The 27,756-nt window shown below is 47.1% G+C and overlaps 1 protein-coding gene across 3 annotated transcripts in view; it reads left to right on the forward strand.

Annotated features, from left to right (window-relative positions):
* The window catches only part of ARHGEF12 (Rho guanine nucleotide exchange factor 12), a 195,814-nt gene that overhangs the window by 9,245 nt on the left and 158,813 nt on the right, over positions 1–27,756 (forward strand). For all 3 annotated transcript variants that reach the window (XM_069741781.1, XM_069741782.1, XM_069741783.1), the window contains exons 2-3: positions 18,902–18,925; positions 22,049–22,155. In XM_069741781.1, the coding sequence (XP_069597882.1) occupies positions 18,902–18,925; positions 22,049–22,155 (131 nt within the window). The remainder of the gene's footprint in view (positions 1–18,901; positions 18,926–22,048; positions 22,156–27,756) is intronic.

The following is a 27,756-nucleotide window of genomic DNA, read 5'->3' on the forward strand; positions in this document are numbered from 1 at the left end:
TAACATATTCCGTAGCGCTTTACAGGTTGCACACATTATCATCGCTGTCCCCGTTAGGGAATTTAGATTGTGAGCCCCATCAGTATGTCTTTGGAATGTGGGAGAAAACCGGAGTACCCGGAGGAAACCCACAAGAACACGGAGAGAACATACAAACTCTTTGCAGATGTTGTCCTTGATTGGGCTTGAACCCAGGACATCAGTATGTCTTTGGAATGTGGGAGAAAACCGGAGTACCCGGAGGAAACCCACGAGAACATTTGATTGGGCTTGAACCCAGGACTCCAGCGCTGCAAGTCTGCTGTGCTAACCACTGTGCCACCGTGCCGCCCCATAATATAAGTCTATGGGGAATCTCTGTGTACCTGTAAGAGAAATAGGCATATTCTGCATTTGAAACCCGCAGGTATGTTGCACTGAGTAACATAAAGCACCTGGGGCCGATGATCTCTATAAACCCATTGCTCTGCTGGAAGTGTGAGGCCGTGCGTCTATGACACCGCGAGAATACACATTGTCAAAAGCGCATTCTGGGATCTTGGCTTGAGGCTACATTCCCACCATGAGCTTTTCATATTATACATTTTCAGAACCTATTAAGTAAAATAGGTTACTTGCATTTTTCTAGAATAAGCAGCGTAAAAAAACTGACCAAAAACTCATCATGGGAACATAGCCTTAAAGGGCTTGTCCACTGCTAGGGCGCCCCCCTTCTTAAACGAAATGTTCGGCCCTGATAATATTACAAAGCCTATACTCTCCTCCCTTATTTGTGCCTGAATAAGTGTCCTCCAAAATTAAATATAATACAAAGTGCTGGAGCCGGGGGGCCTCTGCGATGGGAGCGCTGGAGCCTGGGGGCCTCTGCGAGGGGAGCGCTGGAGCCGGGGAGCCTCTGCGAGGGGAGCGCTGGAGCCGGGGAGCCTCTGCGAGGGGATCCTCTGTGATGGGAGCGCTGGAGCCTGGGGGCCTCTGCGAGGGGAGCGCTGGAGCCTGGGGGCCTCTGCGAGGGGAGCGCTGGAGCCTGGGGGCCTCTGCGAGGGGAGCGCTGGAGCCTGGGGGCCTCTGCGAGGGGAGCGCTGGAGCCTGGGGGCCTCTGCGAGGGGAGCGCTGGAGCCTGGGGGCCTCTGCGAGGGGAGCGCTGGAGCCTGGGGGCCTCTGCGAGGGGAGCGCTGGAGCCTGGGGGCCTCTGCGAGGGGAGCGCTGGAGCCTGGGGGCCTCTGCGAGGGGAGCGCTGGAGCCTGGGGGCCTCTGCGAGGGGAGCGCTGGAGCCTGGGGGCCTCTGCGAGGGGAGCGCTGGAGCCTGGGGGCCTCTGCGAGGGGAGCGCTGGAGCCTGGGGGCCTCTGCGAGGGGAGCGCTGGAGCCTGGGGGCCTCTGCGAGGGGAGCGCTGGAGCCTGGGGGCCTCTGCGAGGGGAGCGCTGGAGCCTGGGGGCCTCTGCGAGGGGAGCGCTGGAGCCTGGGGGCCTCTGCGAGGGGAGCGCTGGAGCCTGGGGGCCTCTGCGAGGGGAGCGCTGGAGCCTGGGGGCCTCTGCGAGGGGAGCGCTGGAGCCTGGGGGCCTCTGCGAGGGGAGCGCTGGAGCCTGGGGGCCTCTGCGAGGGGAGCGCTGGAGCCTGGGGGCCTCTGCGAGGGGAGCGCTGGAGCCTGGGGGCCTCTGCGAGGGGAGCGCTGGAGCCTGGGGGCCTCTGCGAGGGGAGCGCTGGAGCCTGGGGGCCGCTGCGAGGGGAGCGCTGGAGCCTGGGGGCCGCTGCGAGGGGAGCGCTGGAGCCTGGGGGCCTCTGCGAGGGGAGCGCTGGAGCCTGGGGGCCTCTGCGAGGGGAGCGCTGGAGCCTGGGGGCCGCTGCGAGGGGAGCGCTGGAGCAAGGGGACTACCTCTTTTAAGTGCACTGACACACCCCTAGAGCACTTCCAGTCTGATTTGCTTATGGCTTCTAGTGTGGATTTTATCAATACTGGCACATCAGATCCCTACAGAAGCAATATTATTTTGTATTGGGGAACAAGCGTCTAGACCGTTTTATATATATATATATATATATATATATATATATATATATATATATATATATATATATATATATATATTTTCTTGTTGTTGGGTACCCTGTTATATTGATGCATTTGCAGGGGAGTCGGAGCTCTGCTTTTGAGTCAGAAAAAGTATTAAGAAGTTAAGTAATTTTTAAAAGTTTTTAGCTGGAAGGAATGATATTGAAGTGAGTGGATTTGGTGTGTAACTATAGAGCAGTGTTGTAGTGTGCGTCCCCGGTGTGCAGGGCCCTCTCCCCCAATTGTCCGTGGTTCTGTATACCCTCCTGTATGTGCGGCCGCACACAAGGCTCTTCTGTGTCTGCGCGGTGCTCGGACCCCTCCGTGCTGCAGCCAGGCTATTATCCCATCACTTTTTCCATGGTGCTGGGGACACTCAGGTACTGTTCTTTCGCTTTCAGTCCCAGACTTTGGATTTTCCGTGCATGGCCTCCTATTACTGGTTGTGTAATCTGGGCAGTAGCAAGTCTCTTATAAGACGTCACATGTCTTACTATTCGTCTTATCTTGATGAAAAGCTTCAAACTGACTTGCTAGATATTTTCTAATCTGTTCCCATTGATTGTCATTTCTATGGTGTGTGATGGTGTAGTCGCCCTGGCCTTATCCTACGTCTGTGTGCAGAGTGAGGCCACGTGCACACGTTGCGGATTTTTCCGGACTGATTTTGGTAAACCGCACTGCGGATTTACCGCTATTTTTTTTTTGCAGATTTTGTGTGGATTCCTATTATGGAGCAGGTGTAAAACGCTGCGGAATCCGCACAAAGAATTGACATGCTGCGGAATAAACAATGCTACGTTTCCGCATGTTTTATCTTTACACCATGTGCACTGCGGATTTTGTTTTCCATAGGTTTACATGGTACTGTAAACTCATGGAAAAATGCTGCGAATCCACAGCGGATAATCCGCTGCGCATCCGCAGCAAAATCCGCAACGTGTGCACATAGCCTAATGGTGATCTGCGCAGTAGACATGCGTGTGACCATGTGGTGGACGGGCTCATGTTTGGTGGATCTATTATTACCTGGTATTCCCATCTCGTACAGTTGCGGCATATCCGCGGCAGGATATCCCATAGAAGTATAGTAGATGCAGAGACCACCAGGGTGATCTGCGGTATCTCTAGAACAAGGTCATTCCAACAACCTCTGTGATGGAGGAGTAAGGACCCAGGATATACAGTGGGGCAAAAAAGTATTTAGTGAGTCAGCAATAGTGCAAGTTCCACCACTTAAAAAGATGAGGCGTCTGTAATTTACATCATAGGTAGACCTCAACTATGGGAGACAAACTGAGAAAAAAAAATCCAGAAAATCACATTGTCTGTTTTTTTAACATTTTATTTGCATATTATGGTGGAAAATAAGTATTTGGTCAGAAACAAACAATCAAGATTTCTGGCTCTCACAGACCTGTAACTTCTTCTTTAAGAGTCTCCTCTTTCCTCCACTCATTACCTGTAGTAATGGCACCTGTTTAAACTTGTTATCAGTATAACAAGACACCTGTGCACACCCTCAAACAGTCTGACTCCAAACTCCACTATGGTGAAGACCAAAGAGCTGTCAAAGGACACCAGAAACAAAATTGTAGCCCTGCACCAGGCTGGAAAGACTGAATCTGCAATAGCCAACCAGCTTGGAGTGAAGAAATCAACAGTGGGAGCAATAATTAGAAAATGGAAGACATACAAGACCACTGATAATCTCCCTCGATCTGGGGCTCCATGCAAAATCCCACCCCGTGGGGTCAGAATGATCACAAGAACGGTGAGCAAAAATCCCAGAACCACGCGGGGGGACCTAGTGAATGAACTGCAGAGAGCTGGGACCAATGTAACAAGGCCTACAATAAGTAACACACTACGCCACCATGGACTCAGATCCTGCAGTGCCAGACGTGTCCCACTGCTTAAGCCAGTACATGTCCGGGCCCGTCTGAAGTTTGCTAGAGAGCATTTGGATGATCCAGAGGAGTTTTGGGAGTATGTCCTATGGTCTGATGAAACCAAACTGGAACTGTTTGGTAGAAACACAACTTGTCGTGTTTGGAGGAAAAAGAATACTGAGTTGCATCCATCAAACACCATACCTACTGTAAAGCATGGTGGTGGAAACATCATGCTTTGGGGCTGTTTCTCTGCAAAGGGGCCAGGACGACTGATCCGGGTACATGAAAGAATGAATGGGGCCATGTATCGTGAGATTTTGAGTGCAAACCTCCTTCCATCAGCAAGGGCATTGAAGATGAAACGTGGCTGGGTCTTTCAACATGACAATGATCCAAAGCACACCGCCAGGGCAACGAAGGAGTGGCTTCGTAAGAAGCATTTCAAGGTCCTGGAGTGGCCTAGCCAGTCTCCAGATCTCAACCCTATAGAAAACCTTTGGAGGGAGTTGAAAGTCCGTGTTGCCAAGCGAAAAGCCAAAAACATCACTGCTCTAGAGGAGATCTGCATGGAGGAATGGGCCAACATACCAACAACAGTGTGTGGCAACCTTGTGAAGACTTACAGAAAACGTTTGACCTCTGTCATTGCCAACAAAGGATATATTACAAAGTATTGAGATGAAATTTTGTTTCTGACCAAATACTTATTTTCCACCATAATATGCAAATAAAATGTTAAAAAAACAGACAATGTGATTTTCTGGATTTTTTTTTCTCAGTTTGTCTCCCATAGTTGAGGTCTACCTATGATGTAAATTACAGACGCCTCTCATCTTTTTAAGTGGTGGAACTTGCACTATTGCTGACTGACTAAATACTTTTTTGCTCCACTGTATCGTAGACTGTCGGCTGACCCCACCGATATTGATTGGTTTGGCCAGCAGATTGGTTTGTTCAGGGGCATCGGCCGATGGTCAGAGAGATGTCTATCACACACGTCTGATTTTGGACTGCTGATCACATTGTTATTCTTGAGATAAACCGCTGGCCGTCGTGTGTGGGAGAGATGGCAGAGAATGCTGCCAGCCGAAGCATCGTTCAGCCACCATCCATCTAATGTCTATGTCCGTCCGAAGCGTCCTGTTCTCATAATACATGGCGGTTTCACTGGTGGGATTTGCATCCGCTATAATACATTGAGGTTTCATTGGTGAGATTGGCATCTGCTATAATACACATAGGTTTCACTGATGGGATTTGCATCCGCTATAATACATGGAGGTTTCACTGGTGGGATTTGCATCTGCTATAATACATTGAGGTTTAACTGATGGGATTTGCATCTGCTATAATACAGGGAGGTTTCATTGGTGGGATTTGCATCCGCTATAATACGTGGAGGTTTCATTGGTGGGATTGGCATCTGCTATAATACATGGAGGTTTAACTGATGGGATTTGCATCTGCTATAATACAGGGAGGTTTCACTGATGGGATTTTTCATCTGCTATAATACATTGAGGTTTCACTGATGGGATTTGCATCCGCTATAATACATGGAGGTTTCATTGGTGGGATTTGCATCTGCTATAATACACGGAGGTTTCATTGGTGGGATTTGCATCTGCTATAATAGACGGAGGTTTCATTGGTGGGATTTGCATCCGCTATAATACACGGAGGTTTCATTGGTGGGATTTGCATCTGCTATAATACATGGAGGTTTCATTGGTGGGATTTGCATTCGCTATAATACATGGAGGTTTCATTGATGGGATTTGCATCTGCTATAATACATGGAGGTTTCATTGATGGGATTTGCATCCGCTATAATACATGGAGGTTTCATTGGTGGGATTTGCATCTGCTATAATACACGGAGGTTTCATTGGTGGGATTTGCATCCGCTATAATACACGGAGGTTTCATTGGTGGGATTTGCATCCGCTATAATACACGGAGGTTTCATTGGTGGGATTTGCATCTGCTATAATACGTGGAGGTTTCATTGGTGGGATTTGCATCCGCTATAATACGTGGAGGTTTCACTGATGGGATTTTTCATCTGCTATAATACATTGAGGTTTCACTGATGGGATTTGCATCCGCTATAATACATGGAGGTTTCACTGGTGGGATTTGCATCTGCTATAATACATGGAGGTTTCACTGGTGGGATTTGCATCTGCTATAATACATGGAGGTGTCTTTGGTGGGATTTGCATCCGCTATAATACATGGAGGTTTCACTGGTGGGATTTGCATCTGCTATAATACATGGAGGTGTCTTTGGTGGGATTTGCATCTGCTATAATACATGGAGGTGTCTTTGGTGGGATTTGCATCCGCTATAATGGAGGTTTCATTGGTGGGATTTGCATCCGCTATAATACACGGAGGTGTCTTTGGTGGGATTTTCATGCGCTATACACTTATGGCATGTACTAGATGGGAATACCTCTTCAAGTTAACAGGGCAGAAAGTGTCAGTCTGATCCTGTTAATGTGACATCAGGGTCCACTTGATATTGGGCCACTGGTTTTAGACTTTCAAAAATTAGTACACAAAATGGTTAAATGGGTTTTCCACCCCAGGACAGACTTGGGGCAATCAGTGCAGCTTACCTACTACTTACAGTATGCATTGTTCACACTGTTAGGATTGGGCTCTTCTAGCTGGTTCAGTTGATTGCTTTCTCATAGGCTTCCCTCAGTAGAGCCTTAGAGGTGGATGTGAAGCTAGTCATCCCGGGAGCACTAGTCTGCAGATCTGAAACTTGTGGCCATGTGATGACTACTCATCAGAGCTGAATCCTAACAGTGTGCTTTACACAACCAGTATTCTGCAAGCTGCACTTTTTGCTAATAGTCTGTCCTTGTGTGGAAATCTATGCTCCAATGTTCTGTTCTACTGCTTGTTCCCTTTCAGGTTTTAGGTTTCTATTAACAGCCTGAAATAATGCATGTAAAACAAAATGCAAACTCTGAATTCTAGCATTTCCACACTTAAAAGAAAAAAATCAACTGCTCAAAGTGTATAAAGAACCCACAAATCGGATAGATTGCTGTTGTGTGCGTTTGGAGCAAAATGCAATGGTTTTGCACATGCAGAGCATGGCCTAACATTGTATATGTTCCACACTGCTGGTGTTCCTCAAGCTTGCCTTAGGCTACTTTCCCATTTCCGTCTTTATAAAGACGTCGCAATGCGTCGTTCTGTGCAAAAATCGCAATTCTGCAAAGTTGCCCGCAGGATGCGTTTTTTGCACATAGACTTGTATTACCGACGCATTGCGACGTATGGACACACGTTCCATACGTCGTGCACTGGATGCGTAGGTAATTGGCGGACCGTCATCACAAAAAACGTTCAATGTAACGTTTTTTTTGTGCGACGTGTCCCCCATTTCCGACCACGCATGCGCAGACGGAACTCCGCCACCTTCTCCCCGCTCATCACAATGGGCAGCGGATGCGTTGTAAATGTAGCACAACGTCCGTCAATACGTAGGGCCGACTGTTTGCGACGGCCCCGTACCGACGGAAGTGTGAAAGTAGCCATGGGGTGGAATCCCCCTTTAATGATAGGCACATTTGTGAATCACACGTAGAGTATAATTCTATTTCTAGAAAGCGGCTTTGGTCGCCTGCCATTGTAGTACAAGCTTGCTATTAGTGCCGGGCTGAATGCTGTGCACAGGGCAGTGTGCAGCCATGTAATTATTGTTACTGTTCTGTAATTAGTGTTTTATATGTTTTTATGCACCACTTCATGAGTTGTAGTAACTCTTCACATTACTGAAGATAGCGAAGGATCCATCTACGCTTATGGTTCAGTCTACCGCGTACACTTGTGTTTCAAAGCTGGGAACCTTTCAGAATTTTGTATATTTATGCAGTTATGACTTAAAACTTGTCCAATTTTCTAGTCCTAAAAGTACGGTAGATAAAGAAGCAAATCGAACAAATGAGTAAAAAATAAAAATTAAACTTTGCAATTTTTTTTAAATGAGCAAAATAATCCACTATCATGTCTGTGAATGGCAAAAGTATGTGACCCTCCTAGAATTAGCAAATAATTTGAAGTTGACTACATTTTCATGATGAGCTTTGGTGAGTTTTTGATGTAAGTAAAATAGTGTGTTTTGTTTTTTTTCTCTCTCTCTCGAAAATAAACATCATAAAAAAACTCACCAAAAACTTGTGAGAATGTAGCCTCAGTGTGATGATGTTTAATCAAAGGGACGACCATCAGATGTGAGTGGGCGACCTGTTTTTACTTATAGAAAAGGGATCCATCAGGTTTTGTTCCCACGGACAGTAAATGCCTCGGGTTGGACTTTGCGTACATCCGCAGCATCCAGATGTTACAGCATAGTGGATGGATTTCAAGAAATCTCATGTCCACTATGCGTGCATCGGTGCCCATGGCTCACCCGCGGAGACTGACATGCGGCGCGTCTCTCCATACTGCAGCATGTCTATTTATTTTGCGGAGACGCGAGCCTCCACCAGATAAATGTCACCCGTACAATGTATTGGGATGTGGTGATTCCTCAAGGTTTAATGAACACGTGGATTCACCTGCATTCAAAAGCCGGCAGCCCTTTGGCCGCAGTGGACATGGGCTGTGTTCAAAGCGCTGCCTGATACTGACCGTGTGCAACAAAGTCTGATCCCAACAACACGTATTCTTGAAAGTGTTTCATGGCATCAACAAAGGAGATTTCTGAGGACTTCAGAAGATGAGTTGTTTATAGTCATCAAGCTGGAAAACGTTACCGAACTGTCTGTAAAGAGTTTGCAGTCCACCAACCCACATCGGACAGATTGTATACAACTGGAGTAATGTCAGGACCATCCTTACCCTCCCCAGTTGTGATCGACCAACAAATATAATGGTTCACAAAGTCATAAAGGAATCCAAGGTGACCTCTAAGCAACTGACCACTACTAGGACAACCCCTTCTTGTACGCTTAGCCCCGATAAATTAAAAAAGCCAATACTCTCCTCCCATGCTGGCTCGGTTCCAGTGGTGTCGGTACTCATGTTCCTGGGACTCGCGCTGGGGTCACTGTCCCTGCCTCCTGTCAAATTGAACATGAAGAGGAAGTCAGAGAGCAGCTGCAGACCGGACTTTCATGCTCAAATCAACAAAATACGGGACAGTGACGCCATTACTGGTTGGACGCAGGGGTCACGTTTCACAACAGCACAGGAGCCCTGGGAGAGCGAGTGGGAATTGCATGTAAGGTGAGGTGTGTGTGTGTTTTTTTTTTTTTTTTTTGCTCATCAGAGCCAAACATTTAGAGCAAGAAGGTGTTATTCTGGCCGTGGACATCCCCTTTAAGGTGTCTCTCATATGACTGTACATGACTAAACTGTTAGGAGGACAGTGGCAGGATTGCAAGGATAAGACAATGTTCACACATTCGGTATTTGCTCAGTTTTTTTACCTCAGTATTTCTAAGACAAAACCAGGAGTGGGTGATAAATGCAGAAGAGGTGACGTGTTTCTATTAGGCTATGTGCACACGTTGCAGATTATTTGCGTGTTTTTTAGCGTTTTTGCGCTATAAAAACGCTATAAAACCGCAAATAATCTGCATACATTAAGCATCCTATCATTTTTAATGAAATCCGCAACTTCTGTGCACATGATGTGCGTTTTTCCGCATGAAAAACGCATTGCGAAAAAATAATGAACCTGCTCATTAATTTTGCGTTTTTTTCGCGGTTTTCCCACTGTCTAATGCATTGGGAAATGTCTGGAAAAAACGCGCAAAAAACGCGTCAAAACCACGCAAAAAACGCGCAATAAAAGCATGCGGATTTCATGCGGAAATCTGGCAGAAATGTTCGGATTTTCACAGTAATTTTCTGCATGAATTCCTGAACATGTGCACATAGCCTTATACTTTTCCTCTGATTGTTCCTCTTCTGGTTTTAGTTTACAAATACTGAGGTAAAACACTGACCAAATACTGAAGGTGTGAACTTGGCCTTAAGCTGCTGCTTTCAAAAAAGCATTGCTGCCCATGTGCAGATTGCCACAGATCACTTGGACAAGCCATAAGGCTATTGGAACAGTGTTTTGTGGTTGGATGAGACTAAAATAGAGCTTAAATGAGAAATGAGCCAGCTGCTTACCATGTATGAAGCTTGGTGATTGTAGCATTATGGCCAGGGGCTGCATCTGGGCAAGACGGTGGTCATAGTTGATGGAATGTTGAATTTTGAAGTTATGTTGTGCGGCAAGAAAATGGACCCAAGTAGCACACGTCGTTCTACACAAGAATGGTTAAAGGAGAATAAAGTAGAAATTTTGGCATGGTTAAGTCAAAGTCCTGACCTTTTTTAAAGGGATTGTCTGGTCTTAAGCTCCAAGTATACTGGCGCACTGTTCTCTGCCGGCACGCTGTTCTCTGCCGGCGCTCTGTTCTCTGCCGGCACGCTGTTCTCTGCCGGCGCCCTGTTCTCTGCTGGCGCGCTGTTCTCTGCCGGCGCTCTGTTCTCTGCGCAGCGCTCTGTTCTCTGCGCGGCGCTCTGTTCTCTGCGCGGCGCTCTGTTCTCTGCGCGGCGCTCTGTTCTCTGCGCGGCGCTCTGTTCTCTGCGCGGCGCCCTGTTCTCTGCCGGCGCCCTGTTCTCTGCCGGCGCCCTGTTCTCTGCCGGCGCCCTGTTCTCTGCCGGCGCCCTGTTCTCTGCCGGCGCCCTGTTCTCTGCCGGCGCCCTGTTCTCTGCCGGCGCCCTGTTCTCTGCCGGCGCCCTGTTCTCTGCGCGGCGCCCTGTTCTCTGCGCGGCGCCCTGTTCTCTGCGCGGCGCGCTGTTCTCCGCCGGCGCGCTGTTCTCTGCCGGCGCCCTATTTGACTGCAGACTCTTGAATCCTCACATTACGCTGTCAGTGCTGTGCGGATTCTCCGGTGCCAAGAGTGGGCAGGTGCGTGACCACAAGTATGTGATATGCATGCTCCTGGGCACCTTCTGACTAGACTATCTGGGTTCGCACTATACACTTGGATTGAGTGAGGCGGTGCTTTATCTATGTGGCGATATCACATGTGGACGTGCGCCCGGCTCCGGAGAATCCTCGCTGTGAGCATTCACAAGTCATCAGTCACATAGTGCGCTTGCAGAATTGTAGCTTAAGACTAGACAACCCCTGTAATCCTATAGAAGTGTTGAGGAAAGACCGGAAGCGAGCAGATCATGGGAAAAACCCACCAACATCTCAGAAATCAAGCTGTTTTATAGGGATAAGTCCTGCACCAAGCCAATGTGTAGGACTAACCACAGTCCATGAAATGTTCAACTGTAGTTGCCCAAGTGGTCACCCCAGATACTGAAAGCGGGGGTTCACATACTTTCACGTGTCCTATTGGATCATTTTCCTCATTTAATAATTGATAGTGTAGTGTGTAATGTTTTTGTGTAATTTGTGTGATTTCCTTCTATCTACTTTTAGGACTTGTGTGTAAATCTGTTGTAGTTTTAGGTGGACTTTCTGCAGAAGTATGGAAGGTCCTGAAGGTTCACAAATCTTCTCTGGAAGGTTGTTCCTGGTTTGGTTTTGCAGACAGTGAGAACAGGTGTGCCGATCGCCTGCAGACATGGCCGATATTGAAGAGCTAATCCCTACGAGGTACAGAACAATGCGGTGAGGCTCGCCGCACATTCCTCCGGACTCAAACACCTCGACTGCAAAACATAGCTGTACTCGGACGTGTATGGCGCCATATTCCAGAGCAAGATGTTCTTTACATTAATATTATATATTCTGTGAACAAAAAAAAAACCTCACTGAACCTGACAGTGATTTTCTACAATTCTCTGTCTGGATTGGGAGTCAGCGGATAATTGACTTTCCCCTGGGGTAATGGGGCTGCCATTGAAAACCTTTTGTACTTCCTAATCATGTCACGACTTGTCTGATTTGATGGTGATGCAGAAGAGAATTTTCCGTCTAGGCTTTATTAGGATATTTTGGAAACGTTTGTAGCTCCGAGCGTTAATATGGCACCAGCGTGAGGTGATGCAGTGGGGAAGGCATTGCTGAGCTGATCACAGGATAGTCAGGCCCAGTATCCTGCAGAATGGACTGATGAAGAACCTGTAAGGCTATGTTCACACTGATGTGTCTGCTGATGAATGATGTATGGCCAGGGACAAGAGTGGAGCTATTGCTTATTTTATAGAAACCATGGAGGAGCACAGATGGTGTCAGTCTGTGTCCCCCCCCCCCCCACGACCTCCATCGCTGTACCCTACCACTATGACATGACTTGGGGCATGCTGCAGTTCTCCACAAGTATGGAATCCATAAGAAGAAAAAATATCCCGGTGTGTAAATCTGGGGTACTGTCAGGCAGCGGGATAAGTGATACATCCCTGACTTGGTGCATGTCCCTAAACGCCCCCCATTCATGTTGTCCCTGAAATCTGACGTCTTGGGTTGCCGTTGTGATGTGCTGTAGAGGTTGAGGATGCCCCGAGGATCACTAAGTATTTCCTGAGCCGGCATTCTTATGAAACGTCCTACTCTCTGTGTGATCAGAGCATCACATCCAGATTTTCTCCCGTTGCAGCACCTCCACGTAGTGTTGGGTTTCTGTGAATGACGCACCAGGTTGTGTAACCGCCTGATGTTATCCACTGTTTGTGTTGTGTGGACAAAACCTGTCTGATCACAGAAACTAATGCCACAGCGACTGGCCAAACCTCAGATGTTACCTCTGTGCCAATAGCCGGCTGGCGACTGAGCTGTGCCGACATTTTGTGTTAGTGGTTGTCCTTAGTTCAGCAGTATGATGTGGAGAACATGGACATTCCTGAAAGCTCACGCTATAATGTTTGGGATCCCACCACAACTTTGTCTTATTGGTTTTCCCATACTTTGTTCCTTACAGCCGTGTTTTCTTGTATTTTACTGATCAGGACGGTAAGTAGAAGATGTACTTTTGGAATTGAAGGATTATTCCCATCTCAGTAATTCATAGGATTGGCTCCACCCAGGCTCCGACTCCTGGAGGTGGAGTGACAAACGGCGGAGAGCGGCTGAGCTATACTGATTCACCAAAGCAAAATTAGCTCTTCTCTATCAAGTTTTGCATCTGTGTAAAACGGACTATATTTTACTGTCCTTTATTTTTTACCTCCATATTGAATTTTGGTTGCATCTTTAGCATAATGCAAGTGAATAGGATCAAGTCGTGATCTACAAGGCACAGAATAGGAATCATTGGAGTTTTTTATAACTTGCTTCTCGAGGTACCTTACGGGTCACAGTGTGACCCCACTTACTTCCACTATATCGCTAAGTCGCTGTGTCGTCCTAGTTTCCTGCAACGTATGTGGACACATTTTGGATATGGGATCTTGTGATCCCATCCGTGCAGTTAGACGTTTGGGGGTGCTATAGGTTTTGGAATACACCATATTTACTTTTTGTAATCTATGGGGTGGTGGCAGATTGAGATTGACAGAGTGTTTTGTGGAGAATGAATAACAATCCGCAGATGTTTTCCACACTAATGGACTTGGTTGGCTTTCATTTCTCAGTGTGTTTTTGTCTAACATGTTGGGAGCTTATCGCTCATCCTTCCTTGGGTTGTGCCGACACTGTACCCATGGCCCCGCTAATCCACCATGCTTAGGCTGTTCATCCCTGACGAATATTGGGAAATCCCCCATTCTGTTGTGAATCATCTCCATACGTGCTAGTGTGGGACGCCGGAGAGACAAGCACCTTGCATTATTGCAACTGCAGCTCCAGATAAATATTTCTGGCTGCTTTCTAAGGCAGGTACACACCCTGTTAGCTCCGACATGCAGAAAAAAAAGCTGTATTGTTGACGTTAGGCGGCTGGAGTTATGTTATTAGGACGGCCACGCTTACTTTTTGCTCATCTGCCAAGTTCCAGAAAAAAAGTCTACGTAATGGTGGGTCCTTTCGATAAAGATGATTGTGAAACTTTAACAAATTACTTGATTTCTGGCTTTTTTTTTTTTAATAAGTTCCTAATACCAATAGTTCCAATTACCTTCACCATCCAACACTATTTGAGTTTGTTGATCCTTTGACTTAACCTAAGGATGCTCTTAGAGGAATCTACTGGTTACAGGATTATTTTTCTATATTATAGTTTTTTGGAAGCCTTTTAATATTGATTATAGAATTTGCATGCAACAGTGTCCACATGTGGTCCTGGTTTGAGCTGCCCCTTATATGCCTGGATTCACCATGAAATGTCGGTCTGAGTATCTTCTCAAAGCTCTACATTACGCTCTTCCTCTTACACTGCGTGCAGAATTATTAGGCAAGTTGTATTTTAGAGGATTATTTTTATTATTGATCAACAACTATGTTCTCAATCAACCCAAAAGACTCGTAAATATCAAAGCTTAATATTTTTGGTAGTTGGAGTGTTTTTTTTAAGATTTGGCTATCTTAGGAGGATATCTGTTTGTGCAGGTAACTATTACTGTGCAGAATTATTAGGCAACTTAAAAAAAAAAACAAATATATTCCCATCTCACTTGTTTATTTTCACCAGGTAAACCAATATAAATGCACAAAAGTTATAAATAAACATTTCTGACATGCAAAAACAAAATCCCCACAAATTAGTGACCAATATAGCCCCCTTTCTTTATGATGACACTCAGCAGCCTCCATCCATAGATTCTATCAGTTGCTTGATCTGTTTACGACCAACATTGCGTGCAGCAGCCACCACAGCCTCCCAGACACTGTTCCGAGAGGTGGACTGTTTTCCCTCCCTGTAGATCTCACATTTTATGAGGGACCACAGGTTCTCTATGGGGTTCAGATCAGGTGAACAAGGGGGCCATGTTATTATTTTTTCTTCTTTGAGACCTTTACTGGCCAGCCACGCTGTGGAGTAGTTGGAGGCCTGTGATGGAGCATTGTCCTGCATGAAAATCATGTTTTTCTTCCTTCTTCCTGTACCACTGCTTGAAGAAGTTGTCTACCAGAAACTGGCAGTAGGTCTAGGAGTTGAGCTTCACTCCTTCCTCAACCCGAAAATGTCCCACAAGTTCATCTTTGATGATACCGGCCCATACCAGTACCCCACCTCCACCTTGCTGGGGTCTGAGTCGGAGTGGAGCTCTCTGCCCTTTACTGATCCAGCCTCTGGCCCATCCATCTGGCCCATCAAGAGTCACTCTCATTTCATCAGTCCATAAAACCTTTTAAAAGTCAGTCTTAAGATATTTCTTGGCCCAGCCTTGACGTTTTATCTCATGTTTCTTGTTCACAGGTGGTCGTTTTTCAGCCTTCCTTACCTTCGCCATGTCCCTGAGTATCGCACACCTTGTGCTTTTTGTTACTCCAGTAATGTTGCAGCGCTGAAATGTGGCAAAACTGGTGGCAAATGGCATCTTGGCAGCTTCACGCTTGATTTTCCTCAATTCATGGGCAGTTATTTTGCGCCTTTTTTGCCCAACACGCTTCTTGCGACTCTGTTGGCTATTTGACATGAAACGCTTCATTGTTCGGTGATCACGCTTCAAAAGTTTGGCAATTTCAAGTCTGCTGCTTCCCTCTGCAAGACATCTCATAATTTTGGACTTTTCAGAGCCGTCAAATCTCTCTTCTGACCAATTTTGCCAAAGGAAAGAAAATTGCCTAATAATTAAGCACACCTTATATAGGGTGTTGATGTCATTAGACAACACCCCTCCTCATTACAGAGATCCACATCACCTGATTAATTGGTAGTTGGCTCTCAAGCCTGAACAGCTTGGAGTAGGACAACATGTATAAAGAGTATCATGTGATCAAAATACAACTTGCCTAATAATTCTGCACACAGTGTATTCTCCCTGGATATTCAGAACTTGACAAGGTGAATGGTCAAAGGGGTGCGAATCGAGTTGCAGGATCTGATCCAATGGCTGGTAAACACCGAGCATCCAACACTTTTCTTTTGACTAGCCGGTCTGGTGTGACGCCATTGTTGCGGCTGGATGCATGCGACTTCCCGTCAGATCAGCTACAGCGATTCTGATAAACTCAATATGCAATTTAGCTGTTCTAGTAGGATTTTCCTGACATTTTATTAGTTGCGTTTTACTGCAAAAACCACTGTCTGTAATTGGCTTACAGCACAGCAAAGGATCTCGTTGCTGAAAGTTATCAGTCAGGTGAAGGGTGCAAAAAAAATTCTAAGGGATTAGATATACCATGGAACACTAAAGACTATCAGGCAGTGGCTTACACTTGGCACAACAGTGACCTTTCCTAACACTAAACGTCCCTTAAAAAATAAAAGATGGAAAGACAAGAAAATTGGTCTGGGAGGATGCGAAGAGGCCTACAGCAACATTAAAGGAGCTGCAGGAAGAACTGGTTGTGTGCTGCGTGTAACAACAATCTCCTGCATTCATAGAATTGGCCTGTGTGATACGGTGGCAAGACTAGTCGCTTCTTACAATTAAAAACATTCAATTCTGTTTGTTTTGACAAAACTAATGTAAAGTCTGTGAGCAACACATGGGAAAATGCATTATGTTCTGATGAGACCAAGAATGAACTTTTTGTGCATAATTTCAATAGGTATGTTTGATGCAAAGCCAACATTGCATATCACCAAAAGAGCATCATACCCCTAGTGAAGCATGGTGGGGGCAGCATTGTTCTTTGGGGCTGTTTTTTGACAACTGTTATGGGGGCTTAAAGTCAAAGTGAAGGGAATTATGAACAAATATTTCAAATATCAGTCAGTTTTGCATCAAAACCTTCAGGCCTCTGCTAAAATGATGAAGAGGAATTTCACCATTCAGCACAGCGACAACCTGAGCATTCCACCAAATCCACAAAAGAATGGCTGCACCAGAAGATCAGTGAGTGCCCTGCATAGGGCGCTGTGTACAGGAGATGTCCTCACGGTCTTGACGGATTTGGAGCTACTCAAGGACGAGCGGGCGAAGATTGCCAATTCTAGATGTACCACGCTGATTGACTGCTGCACAAAAACACAGAATGCTGTCAGCAATTCAAAAGTTGCTTCAACAAAGTATTACATTAAGGGTGTGCATATTTATGCAACCACATTATTTTAAGTCTTTTATTTTTCTTTCTCCACTCAAAAGATTTCAGCTTTTTAATTATACAGATTATGGGTGACATTAATGGTGGAAAAAGTTCTGAAATGTTTCTTTGTTTCCGGTTTTTGTTCTCAGTGATAAACACCTGGCAGCTGAACAGGGGTGTGTGGACTTCTTGTATCCCCTGGCTGTAACTAGTACCGTGCATGTGCACATTTGTCCCAGAGTACAAGCCCGATTGTCATGTGTTATATTGCAGAATTGGTCTTTTCGGTTGCCTGATATTGACATGCTGTGGATGACATGCTTTCTTGTTATACGCCGTCCCTCAGTGATTATGTAGTGGAAGGAGACCCGTCCTGTACACGGCTCGGGCATCGGTGCCCCCGCGTAGAGGCAGGAAATGCAGACGTCGCCCCCTTTCACAGGCTACAGAGAAGCTGTCCGTTATCTGGCAGCGAGCCCAGACGTGGCTGGTGGAAGGGGATGCGGACAGTGCTATACTGAGGGGGATCGGCGAAATTCCAGCGGGTGTGCTGCCCTTCTCCCACAAGGCAGAACACTTCTCAGCATCCTTCATTGTGTGACCTACAGACATTGAGAAGTTTTACTTTGTTGGAAAATGAATGGGGAGAGATGGGGGTTACTTATGACCAAGATCTCCCGACCCTTCTATAGAAGTTTCGGCATGCCCACGGGTGGCAGCAGGGTACCCGCCAGGTCCCACTAGCTGTGCACTAACTTCTGACATAAAAGGCCAAAAGATCTACAGGCTTGCCTTCTTGGTAGGAAGATACAAGGGCCGGTCACACATGGTTTAGGTGTACCGTCCCAACAGTGGCATGGCGTTCAGACACGCACCTAATGCCACGTCCACACAATCAGGTTTGTCAGGCTGTAGGGACAGATTGTGCACCTAAATTCTGACACAATACAATATTTATCACTTAATGAGAGTCTATCGCTAGGTTTTTGCCATGTAATCTGAGAGCAGCACGATGTAGAGACAGAGACCTTGATGTGTCACTTACTAGGCTGCTTGCTTTAGTTTTGATAATCTCCTGCTGATAAAACTGATTTTACCGCTAGAGGACTATTGAGCCTGCTGCCATGTAGTCGTCCATATTCATGACCCCTGTACCACCCCTCCCCATCACTGATTGGCCGCGTTCTGCCTATGCACAGTGTACACAAAAAGCAAGCAATCGGTGGTGTGGGCGAGGTTATACAGAGCTCAGCACTCAGAGCTGCTAGTCCTGCAGCAGAGAAAATGGTGATTTGATCAATATTGCAGCAAGCAGCCCAGTAAGTGACACACCGCCGGAATTAGGGTCTCTGCCCCTGCATCATGCTGCACTTAAATGGGTTAACAAACGCTTAGTCTTGGCAGTGATAATGTACTAATGATAGAACCTTAATTGCAAGTGCACAGCACTCAGCCTGATATGACACACATCATGGAAATCAGTCACCCCTGATCTGCTGCAGTCTTAAAATAAAAACCTAAAATATACCCACCAAATTAGTACCGCAGTCTTAGGATAACGAAGCGAAAACCTGCTGACAGATTCCTTCAGTACATTTCTCCTCCCCAAATCGTATATGTATTGCCCCCTGCGGTGTCAGACTGGCACAGATGCACCTCTTTCCCATCAGTCTCATCACCGAGGTCCTCAGGCAGCGCCCCCTGCAGCCTGGCCCCCATTACCGCGAGTCATTCTGATATGCTCATATGCTGGACGTTCATCATCCACACAGGATGTGTTATGGCCGGCTGGGGGCCCCGCTGGGATTACTGGCCCCCATTGCTACATGTTCCTGACTTATGGTAATACACAGGCACAATGTCTCTCCTGATAATAACGGCCCATCTCCCTTCTGTTTTTCAGGTTTCATGGAAGAAAACCAACCAGGTACGTTCACGTTAGTGTGCATTATACGTCTTGTATACGGATGGTTTAGTTTCTTAATCCCTTGTTCTTGATTTTGCCGTCGGGACGTTCTTCACGTGTGTGATTTGGATCAGTAATGATAGACTTTTATGGATCCATGGTGATGAATCAGTAGGTGCTCGGATACTGGTGGCCGTCCTTACTGGTCTGCCCTACGTTGGTGTGGGTGTATGGAGCCAAGCCCATTGTCTACCTGTGATTTACAGAGAGAGGGCTCTGATCACGTCTGTTTAACCATTTAAATGCCACTGATCACCACAAACTGTGACCTTTAAATGGCCTCATTGCATAGTGCAATAAATCCAGCACCCATCGGCCTCAAGATTAGGGGGAGCTCACAGGTAGGCATGGTAACTGAAGCAAGCGGGGGACTGGCAGGCCCCCATCGCAGCACTCTGGGTGATCAATGAACCAAACCTCGCACCTCCAATTCGTACGGTATCAGTAATTTACTATATTGTGCAATACTAAAATAAGCTTCACAAAGACTGGAGGCTAAAAGAAGGGGTGCAAAAAGCATGTGGCGTTGTCATAGCCGCACAACTCTGAACGAAGGATATAACATAACTCAATTATTGAAATGTCAAACAAAAAGAAAATTGCCAGAATATTTTTATTTTTTTCTGACGTTCCACTCTCCCCAAAACATGCAGCAAAAAGAATGGAGGCCGCCAAGAGCCGAAAACCCATTGGCTGAATCTGGTTCTTGTTTTTTCTATTTTATTACATTTGGAATTTTGTTCTCACTCTTCAGTGCACTTGGTGGAATGAATGGTCTCATTCAGAATTACAGCTCATCTCGTGAAAACTATGTCTTATGTCTGGGAGGGGGGGGGGATATTTTGGCTCTTTGACTGAGAGGGCGAGAGAGCAGAAATTGCTCGGTCATGGATGGCTTGTAAATGGCTGCAGATGCCGTATGGATGGCGATCAGCGCAGACGTTCTAGCCACAAAATAGATCGTGGTGAAGGCTGCGCTTTACAGACACCCGTATTATGTGCGAGGTGAGGGCAACCTGTCTGATCTCTGGGGTGCCATCATATGTGCTGCAAAACTATAGTAGCCCTCCGTAAATGATACACAGGAGAACTTGGCTCAGAGTAGAGGAAGTTTAACCCCTTATTGACATCGGACGTAGTATTACGCCGATGTCAGTGCCCCCGCTTTGATGCGGGCTCCGGCAGTGAGCCCACCTCAAAGCCGGGACATGTCAGCTGTTTTGAACAGCTGACATGTGCCCGCAATAGGCGCGGGTGGAATCGCGATCCACCCGTGCCTATTAACTCGTTAAATGCAGCTGTGAAACTGACAATTTTATTGTAGAGTACATCATTTTAACATGAATAACATGGGTTGTAAAGTACAAGGATCCCCTCGCAGGGGGAAATATATAGTAAACTAAATAGGAACAATACATTCTCCTTGACTAGGTAATTTAAGTTGTATGAAACAAATATGCAGCAATTATAACTCAACTATTATAAGAAGGGGGGAAGGGAAGAGGGGGTATAGAACCTTAGATGATAGCGATGAGAATTGACGTGAACTAATATATCGTGTAGATCACGTGTCATATCCCTCAGTTAGTATTGTCTGTTATGTTTGTTTTTTATATAGATAATGGAAAAGTCACCGTCTGTCTGAGCTTGATGACGGCGGCATTTAAATCGGGCTTCCAGCCATTGGGCCGGAAGTACGCGCATCGGTGACACCCCGTCACGTGATCAGGGGTCATCGGTCCATGTCAGTGCTGGATAGCTATGAGCGCCACCCAGTGGTCAGCGCTGATAGCAACTCGGCAATTCAGCTACATAGAGGCGATCTGAGCATCGCCTCTATGTAGCAGAGCCAATCAAATTGCGCCAGCTTATAGTCTCCTATGGAGCCTATTGAAGTATGGCAAAAGAAGAAGAAAAAAAAGTTTTTAAAAATATAAAAAAATATATACAATTTCTAATCACCCCCTTTTTGCCCCATTCAAAATAAAACAATAAAAAAATCAAACCTACACATATTTTAGTATTGCCGCGTTCAGAATCACCCGATCTATCAATAAAAAAAGGATTAACCTGATCACTAAACGGCGTAGCAAGAAATAGTCAAAACGCCAGAATTATGTTTTTTTTTTGTCGCCATTGATGTTAACAGGCGATCAAAAGATCATATCTGCACCAAAATGGTATAATTAAAAACGTCAGCTTGACACGCAAAAAACAAGCCCTCACCCAACCCCAGATCACGAAAAATGGAGACGCTATGGGTATCGAAATGTCTTTTTTTTTTTTTTTAACGACAAATTTTGGAATTTTTTTTTACACCACGTAGACCAAAAAGAACCTAGACATGTTTGGTGTCTATGAACTTGTAATGACCTGGAGAATCATAATGGCAGCTCAGTTTTAGCATTAGGTGAACCTAGTAAAAAAGTCAAACAAAAAAGCAAGTGTGGGATGGCACTTTTTTTTTGCAATTTCACTGCACTTGGAATTTGTTTCCCGTTTTCTAGTACACGACATGGTAAAACCAATGGTGTTGTTCAAAAGTACGACTTGTCCTGCAAAAAATAAGCCTTCACATGGCCATATTGACGGAAAAATACAAAAATGGCTCTGGGAAGAAGGGGAGCGAGAAACAAAAACGCAAAAGGAAAAAAAGCTCCAGTCACGAAGGGGTTAATCTGCAGTCCAACAACAAAGATTCACGAACGTTTCGCTCTTAGACCTTCCTCAGGGCCTACTGACCAATATAAAAGTGATCATATTGGGGCAGATAGGGAGAGCCATAGTAGCTCCCTGGCCTGGGGCTGTTGGGACTTGCTGGGCGTCGTAGTCTTGCATCTGTCGGGGCATGCTGGGCACTGTAGTTCTGCGGGGAGTGGCTGGTGAGATGCACCGCTGTATACGGCGTAACCCCTTGGACAGCTAGCACGCAGCAGGAGGCAGACCATGGCGGATCACCGTCTTTTCCAGAAGACAATGCCCTTTTCTACGACATGCAGGTTGTTTTCTCTAGTCTGGGGCCTGGGTTCCGGTCCTTGCGTCCATGCTCTGCTCATGTGTTCGCTGACGGTGGGTTTCTTGCAGGCATGGCAGCATTCTGAGCAGCGACATATCGGCCGACAGGAAGCAGAAGGTGGAGCGCAGCATCAGCTCGTCCCATGACGTCTCCGCTCAGGAGTTTGATCCCACAGGTAGGACCCTACAGATACTCACTGTTCCATTCTTATTGTGAACCCTACAACAAAATCCATTATAGAGGGTTCTGTAGTGCATGATAGTTACCCCTGTCATGTCCAAGCACAGCCGTAGTCCGCTGCTGGTAATCATGGCGGCATGGGTCTGTGCCATGTCCGTACCTCTACTATTGGAGGACGGGACCTCCACCTGATGGGGGGGAAAAATGTCATCTTAGAAATGGGTTATGGTCATGAAGTGGATGACGGCACCAATTCTGCTCTACATGGTTTCCAATAGAGGGGAGATGGTGATATTCCTGTGCGGAATTAGGGCATGTACATGAAGGTATGCGGGGAATGCTATTCACATCATCATCATCATTCATCATCATCGTTCTCAATGTATCTATAGACTTTACTGTAAAAAAAAATAAAAAACATCATTGGTTATTATATAGGGGTTGGCTCATCTTGTTAAATCAGAAAAATTGCAAAGTGCTTGTTTGATACAATTTTGCAATTCACCTCTTATTAAAAAATCCTCTCAAGAATGCTGGACTCTTAGTTCTGAAGTTTACTGCTTGTTGTCTAGGATACTGGCCACCTCTGCAGTCTAAGGCCGGCGTCACACTCAGCGTATAAAAATACGGTCCGTAATTTACGCCGAAAAGTCCCCAAAATAGTGGTCCGTATCTCATCCTCCGTATGTAATCCGTATGGCATCCGTATTGCGAGATTTTCTCGCAGGCTTGCAATGCCGACATACGGATATACAATGGATCCATGTGCTCCCAAAAACATATGTATTGTGTGTGTGTGTGTGTGTGTGTATGTATGTATGTATGTGTGTATATATATATATATATATATATATATATATATATATATATATATATATATATATATATATATATATATATATATATATATATATATATATATATATATAATTTTTTTTTTCATACAGCGCTAGATGGCTTTAAAGCCGGTAATTCAATTGTCGGCTTTTGCTTTCTCCTTCCTAAACCCGACATGATATGAGACCTGGTTTACATACAGTAAACCATCTCATATCCCCATTTTTTTTTTGCATATTCCACACTACTAATGTCAGTAGTGTGTATGTGCAAAATGTGGCCGTTCTAGCTAGTAAGTTAAGGGGTTAAATGGCGGAAAAAATTGGCGTGGGCTCCCGCGCAATTTTCTCCGCCAGAGTAGTAAAGCCAGTGACTGAGGGCAGATATTAATAGCCTGGAGAGGGTCCACGGTTATTGGCCCCCCCCCCTGGCTAAAAACATCTGCCCCCAGCCACCCCAGAAAAGGCACATCTGGAAGATGCGCCTATTCTGGCACTTGGCCACTCTTCCCATTCCCGTGTAGCGGTGGGATATGAGGTAATGAAGGGTTAATGCCACCTTGCTATTGTGTGTGTGTATATATATATATATATATATACCTATTCTATGTGTACACATTTATTCTTCCTATTCTACTGTAAGCTGTCAGTGTGATGTTACTGTACACCGCACTGAATTGCTGGCTTTTCTATAGAACACCGCTGCATATTTCTCGCAAGTCACACTGATGGTCCGTGTGTAGTCCGTAATTTTCTCGCCCCCATAGACTTTCATTGGCGTATTTTTTGCGCAATACGGTGACAAACGCAGCATGCTGCGATTTTCTACGGCCGTAGAAGACCGTATAATAACGGATCAGTAAAATACGGCTGATAGGAGCTGGGGCATAGAGAAGCATTGTACCGTATGCAATCCGTATTTTCAGCACCTCTCTTACGTCCGTAAAACACGGAAGTGTGAGGCCGGCCTAATAGAGGGAGCCAGGTCCTACGCACTGAATGAGCATGCTCGCTCTTTGCTTTAGCGCTTTCAAGCTCTGATCTGAATGGGGGGGTGCCACCCGCCGGATGAGGGGGGGGGGGGGGGGAGTGCCAGACCGCTGGGGAGGGGCCAGACCGCTGGATGGGAGGGGGGCCAGACTGCTGGATGGGAGGAGGGGGGCCAGACGGCTGGATGGGAGGAGGGGGGCCAGACCGCTGGATGGGAGGGGGGCCAGACTGCTGGATGGGAGGAGGGGGGCCAGACGGCTGGATGGGAGGAGGGGGGTCCAGACGGCTGGATGGGAGGAGGGGGGGCCAGACGGCTGGATGGGAGGAGGGGGGCCAGACGGCTGGATGGGAGGAGGGGGGTCCAGACGGCTGGATGGGAGGAGGGGGGTCCAGACGGCTGGATGGGAGGAGGGGGTCCAGACGGCTGGATGGGAGGAGGGGGGCCAGACGGCTGGATGGGAGGAGGGGGGCCAGACTGCTGGATGGGAGGAGGGGGTCCAGACGGCTGGATGGGAGGAGGGGGGCCAGACTGCTGGATGGGAGGAGGGGGTCCAGACGGCTGGATGGGAGGAGGGGGGGCCAGACGGCTGGGTGAGAACTCCTCTCATGCAGAGGAAAAGCTGACGCTGCTTGCAGCATAGGTGAGCGCACAGTGTGGGCAGGCCGCACTATCATGCTGCTGGTCCTGATTGTCAATGTACAGGACCACACTGGCCTCCGGTATGGGAGAAGCCAGGAGGCTGAGCAGCGGTGCATTTCTGAGCAATTATAATTTCACTTTTTTTTTTTGCTTAAAAGAGGTATTCCTATGTTAGTAAGCGATGGCACATTGCTAGGGGATACCATCACTTAAAGGGATTGTCTTATGAAATGCGTTTATGGCCTAGTATTACGATAAGCAATAAATGTCTGATAGAAGGTGGGACCAGATTCTAAGACTTAGATCATCTCCAGAATGGGGGCCGCTGATTTCCCTCCGCTACCATTTTGACCAAAGTTTGACCCCCATCACTCGACTGTTCAGGGCACTTGACTAGAGCGCCCATCAGTGGTGGCCGGGAACGCTCTTGAGAAGAGGACACACCAGAAACAATTCTTAGAATTGTGGAGGACCCAGAGGTCAGACCTCCCAACAAGGAATATGCCATCTCTGAGTAAGATGGGAAAATACATTTAGTAATATACTAGATCTAGTAAGGAAAAATTAGAATATACATCGGGATGTGTTTCCCACAGCCATCTTCTCACAACTAGCATTGTGTATTGTGGCCGCCCTAGCTCCAGTCTGACAGCCGTTGCCCCCTTCGTACAGCACTGGCTGTATAAACGGTCTATGGCCACAATCTTCAGTACCTTGGACTGGTCCCGTGCGCTCGGGTCAACAATCGTGTGCTGATCAGGATGGCGTTCTGTTGGCTGTCACAGCTGCCGGTCTGCAGTGTTGGTGTGCTCTAGGTCCCTCACACTGATCGCCGGGAATCATTATTTCTGGGTGCAATAATACCATATGACAGGAGTAGAGCGTTGTGCTGGGACCATTTGGTATTGTGCGGTATGGGGCTGGCAAGGGGCCCAGTCCTCTAGACTGGAGTGGCGCCTCCTCATGCCGCGCCAGTCTTGCTGGAGTATAAGAAGCCAAATTCATTGATGGGCGCCCATGCCATTACTGAATTGGACACCTCTTATCAGTGGCCTGTGTCTTCACGTGGCACACCAGAAGTGCTACTCCATTCAGAGACTGCAGTATCGTTTCTGCCCTACAAAACGCTGGCATGTTTCATGAATTGGATGGGGTTTGTCCACGGCCTGCACTACCCTGCCTTCCCCGTTTTGGCAGAGCTGCTACAAACCAGCTTGAAAAACCTAAAAGTTGGAAAACTTTTTTTTTTTTTTTTTTTTCAGAAGCAGTTTTTTCAGTTTTTTTTTTTTTTTTTTTTTTGGTAAAGCTTAAAATAAACCCACTCTGTTTTGGAAGGTTTCTGTTAGTTGCGTTTCCCAGCTTTGATAAAACTTTTTTTCTAAAATGGCCATCGTGGTGGCCATAGCGCCATAAGCGGCAACCACAATGTGCCTGCGTAGTGAAGTACGTGGCAGCACTAGGCTACCGGCCACCTCTGCAGATGTGACCGAGAAGGGCCTTGTAGGTTATCAGACTCCTCTCTGCATCCCAGGGTCGGGTTTGGCTTTAGTAGTAAGTCTGGCCCTTTCGGGAGACATTAGAGACTCTACTAAGCACTTTTGTTAATTGGTGGTGGATAATAATCCAATATCTCTTTTATTACATAAAAAGGACAGCCGCAGACTGCTGAGCGCTACCCTTTATGCTCTTCCCAGTTAGGGCTCCTACTCACTTGCACGGCAATACCCGGCACTCAGATCGGAGCGTGCGGCCGCGTAGGAATACATGGAGCCGCACGCCCCGCTCCTCTGTGCCAGGTGCAGTGCCGGGTATTGCCGTGCCAGACTCATCCGAGAAGGAGCCCTAACTCTAATACATAGGAATACATGGAGCCGCACGCTCCGCTCCTCTGTGCCAGGTGCAGTGCCGGGTATTGCCGTGCCAGACTCATCCGAGAGAAGGAGCCCTAACTCTAATACATAGGAATACATGGAGCCGCATGCTCCGCTCCTCTGTGCCAGGTGCAGTGCCGGGTATTGCCGTGCCAGACTCACCCGAGAGAAGGAGCCGTAACTCTAATACATAGGAATACATGGAGCCGCACGCCCCGCTCCTCTGTGCCAGGTGCAGTGCCGGGTATTGCCGTGCCAGACTCATCCGAGAAGGAGCCCTAACTCTAATACATAGGAATACATGGAGCCGCACGCTCCGCTCCTCTGTGCCAAGTGCAGTGCCGGGTATTGCCGTGCCAGACTCACCCGAGAGAAGGAGCCCTAACTCTAATACATAGGAATACATGGAGCCGCACGCTCTGCTCCTCTGTGCCAGGTGCAGTGCCCGGTATTGCCGTGCCAGACTCATCCGAGAGAAGGAGCCCTAACTCTAATACATAGGAATACATGGAGCCGCACGCTCTGCTCCTCTGTGCCAGGTGCAGTGCCGGGTATTGCCGTGCCAGACTCATCCGAGAGAAGGAGCCCTAACTCTAATACATAGGAATACATGGAGCCGCACGCCCCGCTCCTCTGTGCCAGGTGCAGTGCCGGGTATTGCCGTGCCAGACTCATCCGAGAGAAGGAGCCGTAACTGTAATACATAGGAATACATGGAGCCGCACGCCCCGCTCCTCTGTGCCAGGTGCAGTGCCGGGTATTGCCGTGCCAGACTCATCCGAGAGAAGGAGCCGTAACTGTAATACATAGGAATACATGGAGCCGCACGCTCCGCTCCTCTGTGCCAAGTGCAGTGCCGGGTATTGCCGTGCCAAACTCACCCGAGAGAAGGAGCCCTAACTCTAATACATAGGAATACATGGAGCCGCACGCCCCGCTCCTCTGTGCCAGGTGCAGTGCCGGGTATTGCCGTGCCAGACTCATCCGAGAAGGAGCCCTAACTCTAATACATAGGAATACATGGAGCCGCACGCCCCGCTCCTCTGTGCCAGGTGCAGTGCCGGGTATTGCCGTGCCAGACTCGTCCGAGAAGGAGCCCTAACTCTAATACATAGGAATACATGGAGCCGCACGCTCCGCTCCTCTGTGCCAGGTGCAGTGCCCGGTATTGCCGTGCCAGACTCATCCGAGAGAAGGAGCCCTAACTCTAATACATAGGAATACATGGAGCCACACGCCCCGCTCCTCTGTGCCAGGTG

The sequence above is a fragment of the Ranitomeya imitator genome, chromosome 10 (assembly GCF_032444005.1).
Source record: "Ranitomeya imitator isolate aRanImi1 chromosome 10, aRanImi1.pri, whole genome shotgun sequence".
NCBI lineage: Eukaryota > Metazoa > Chordata > Amphibia > Anura > Dendrobatidae > Ranitomeya > Ranitomeya imitator.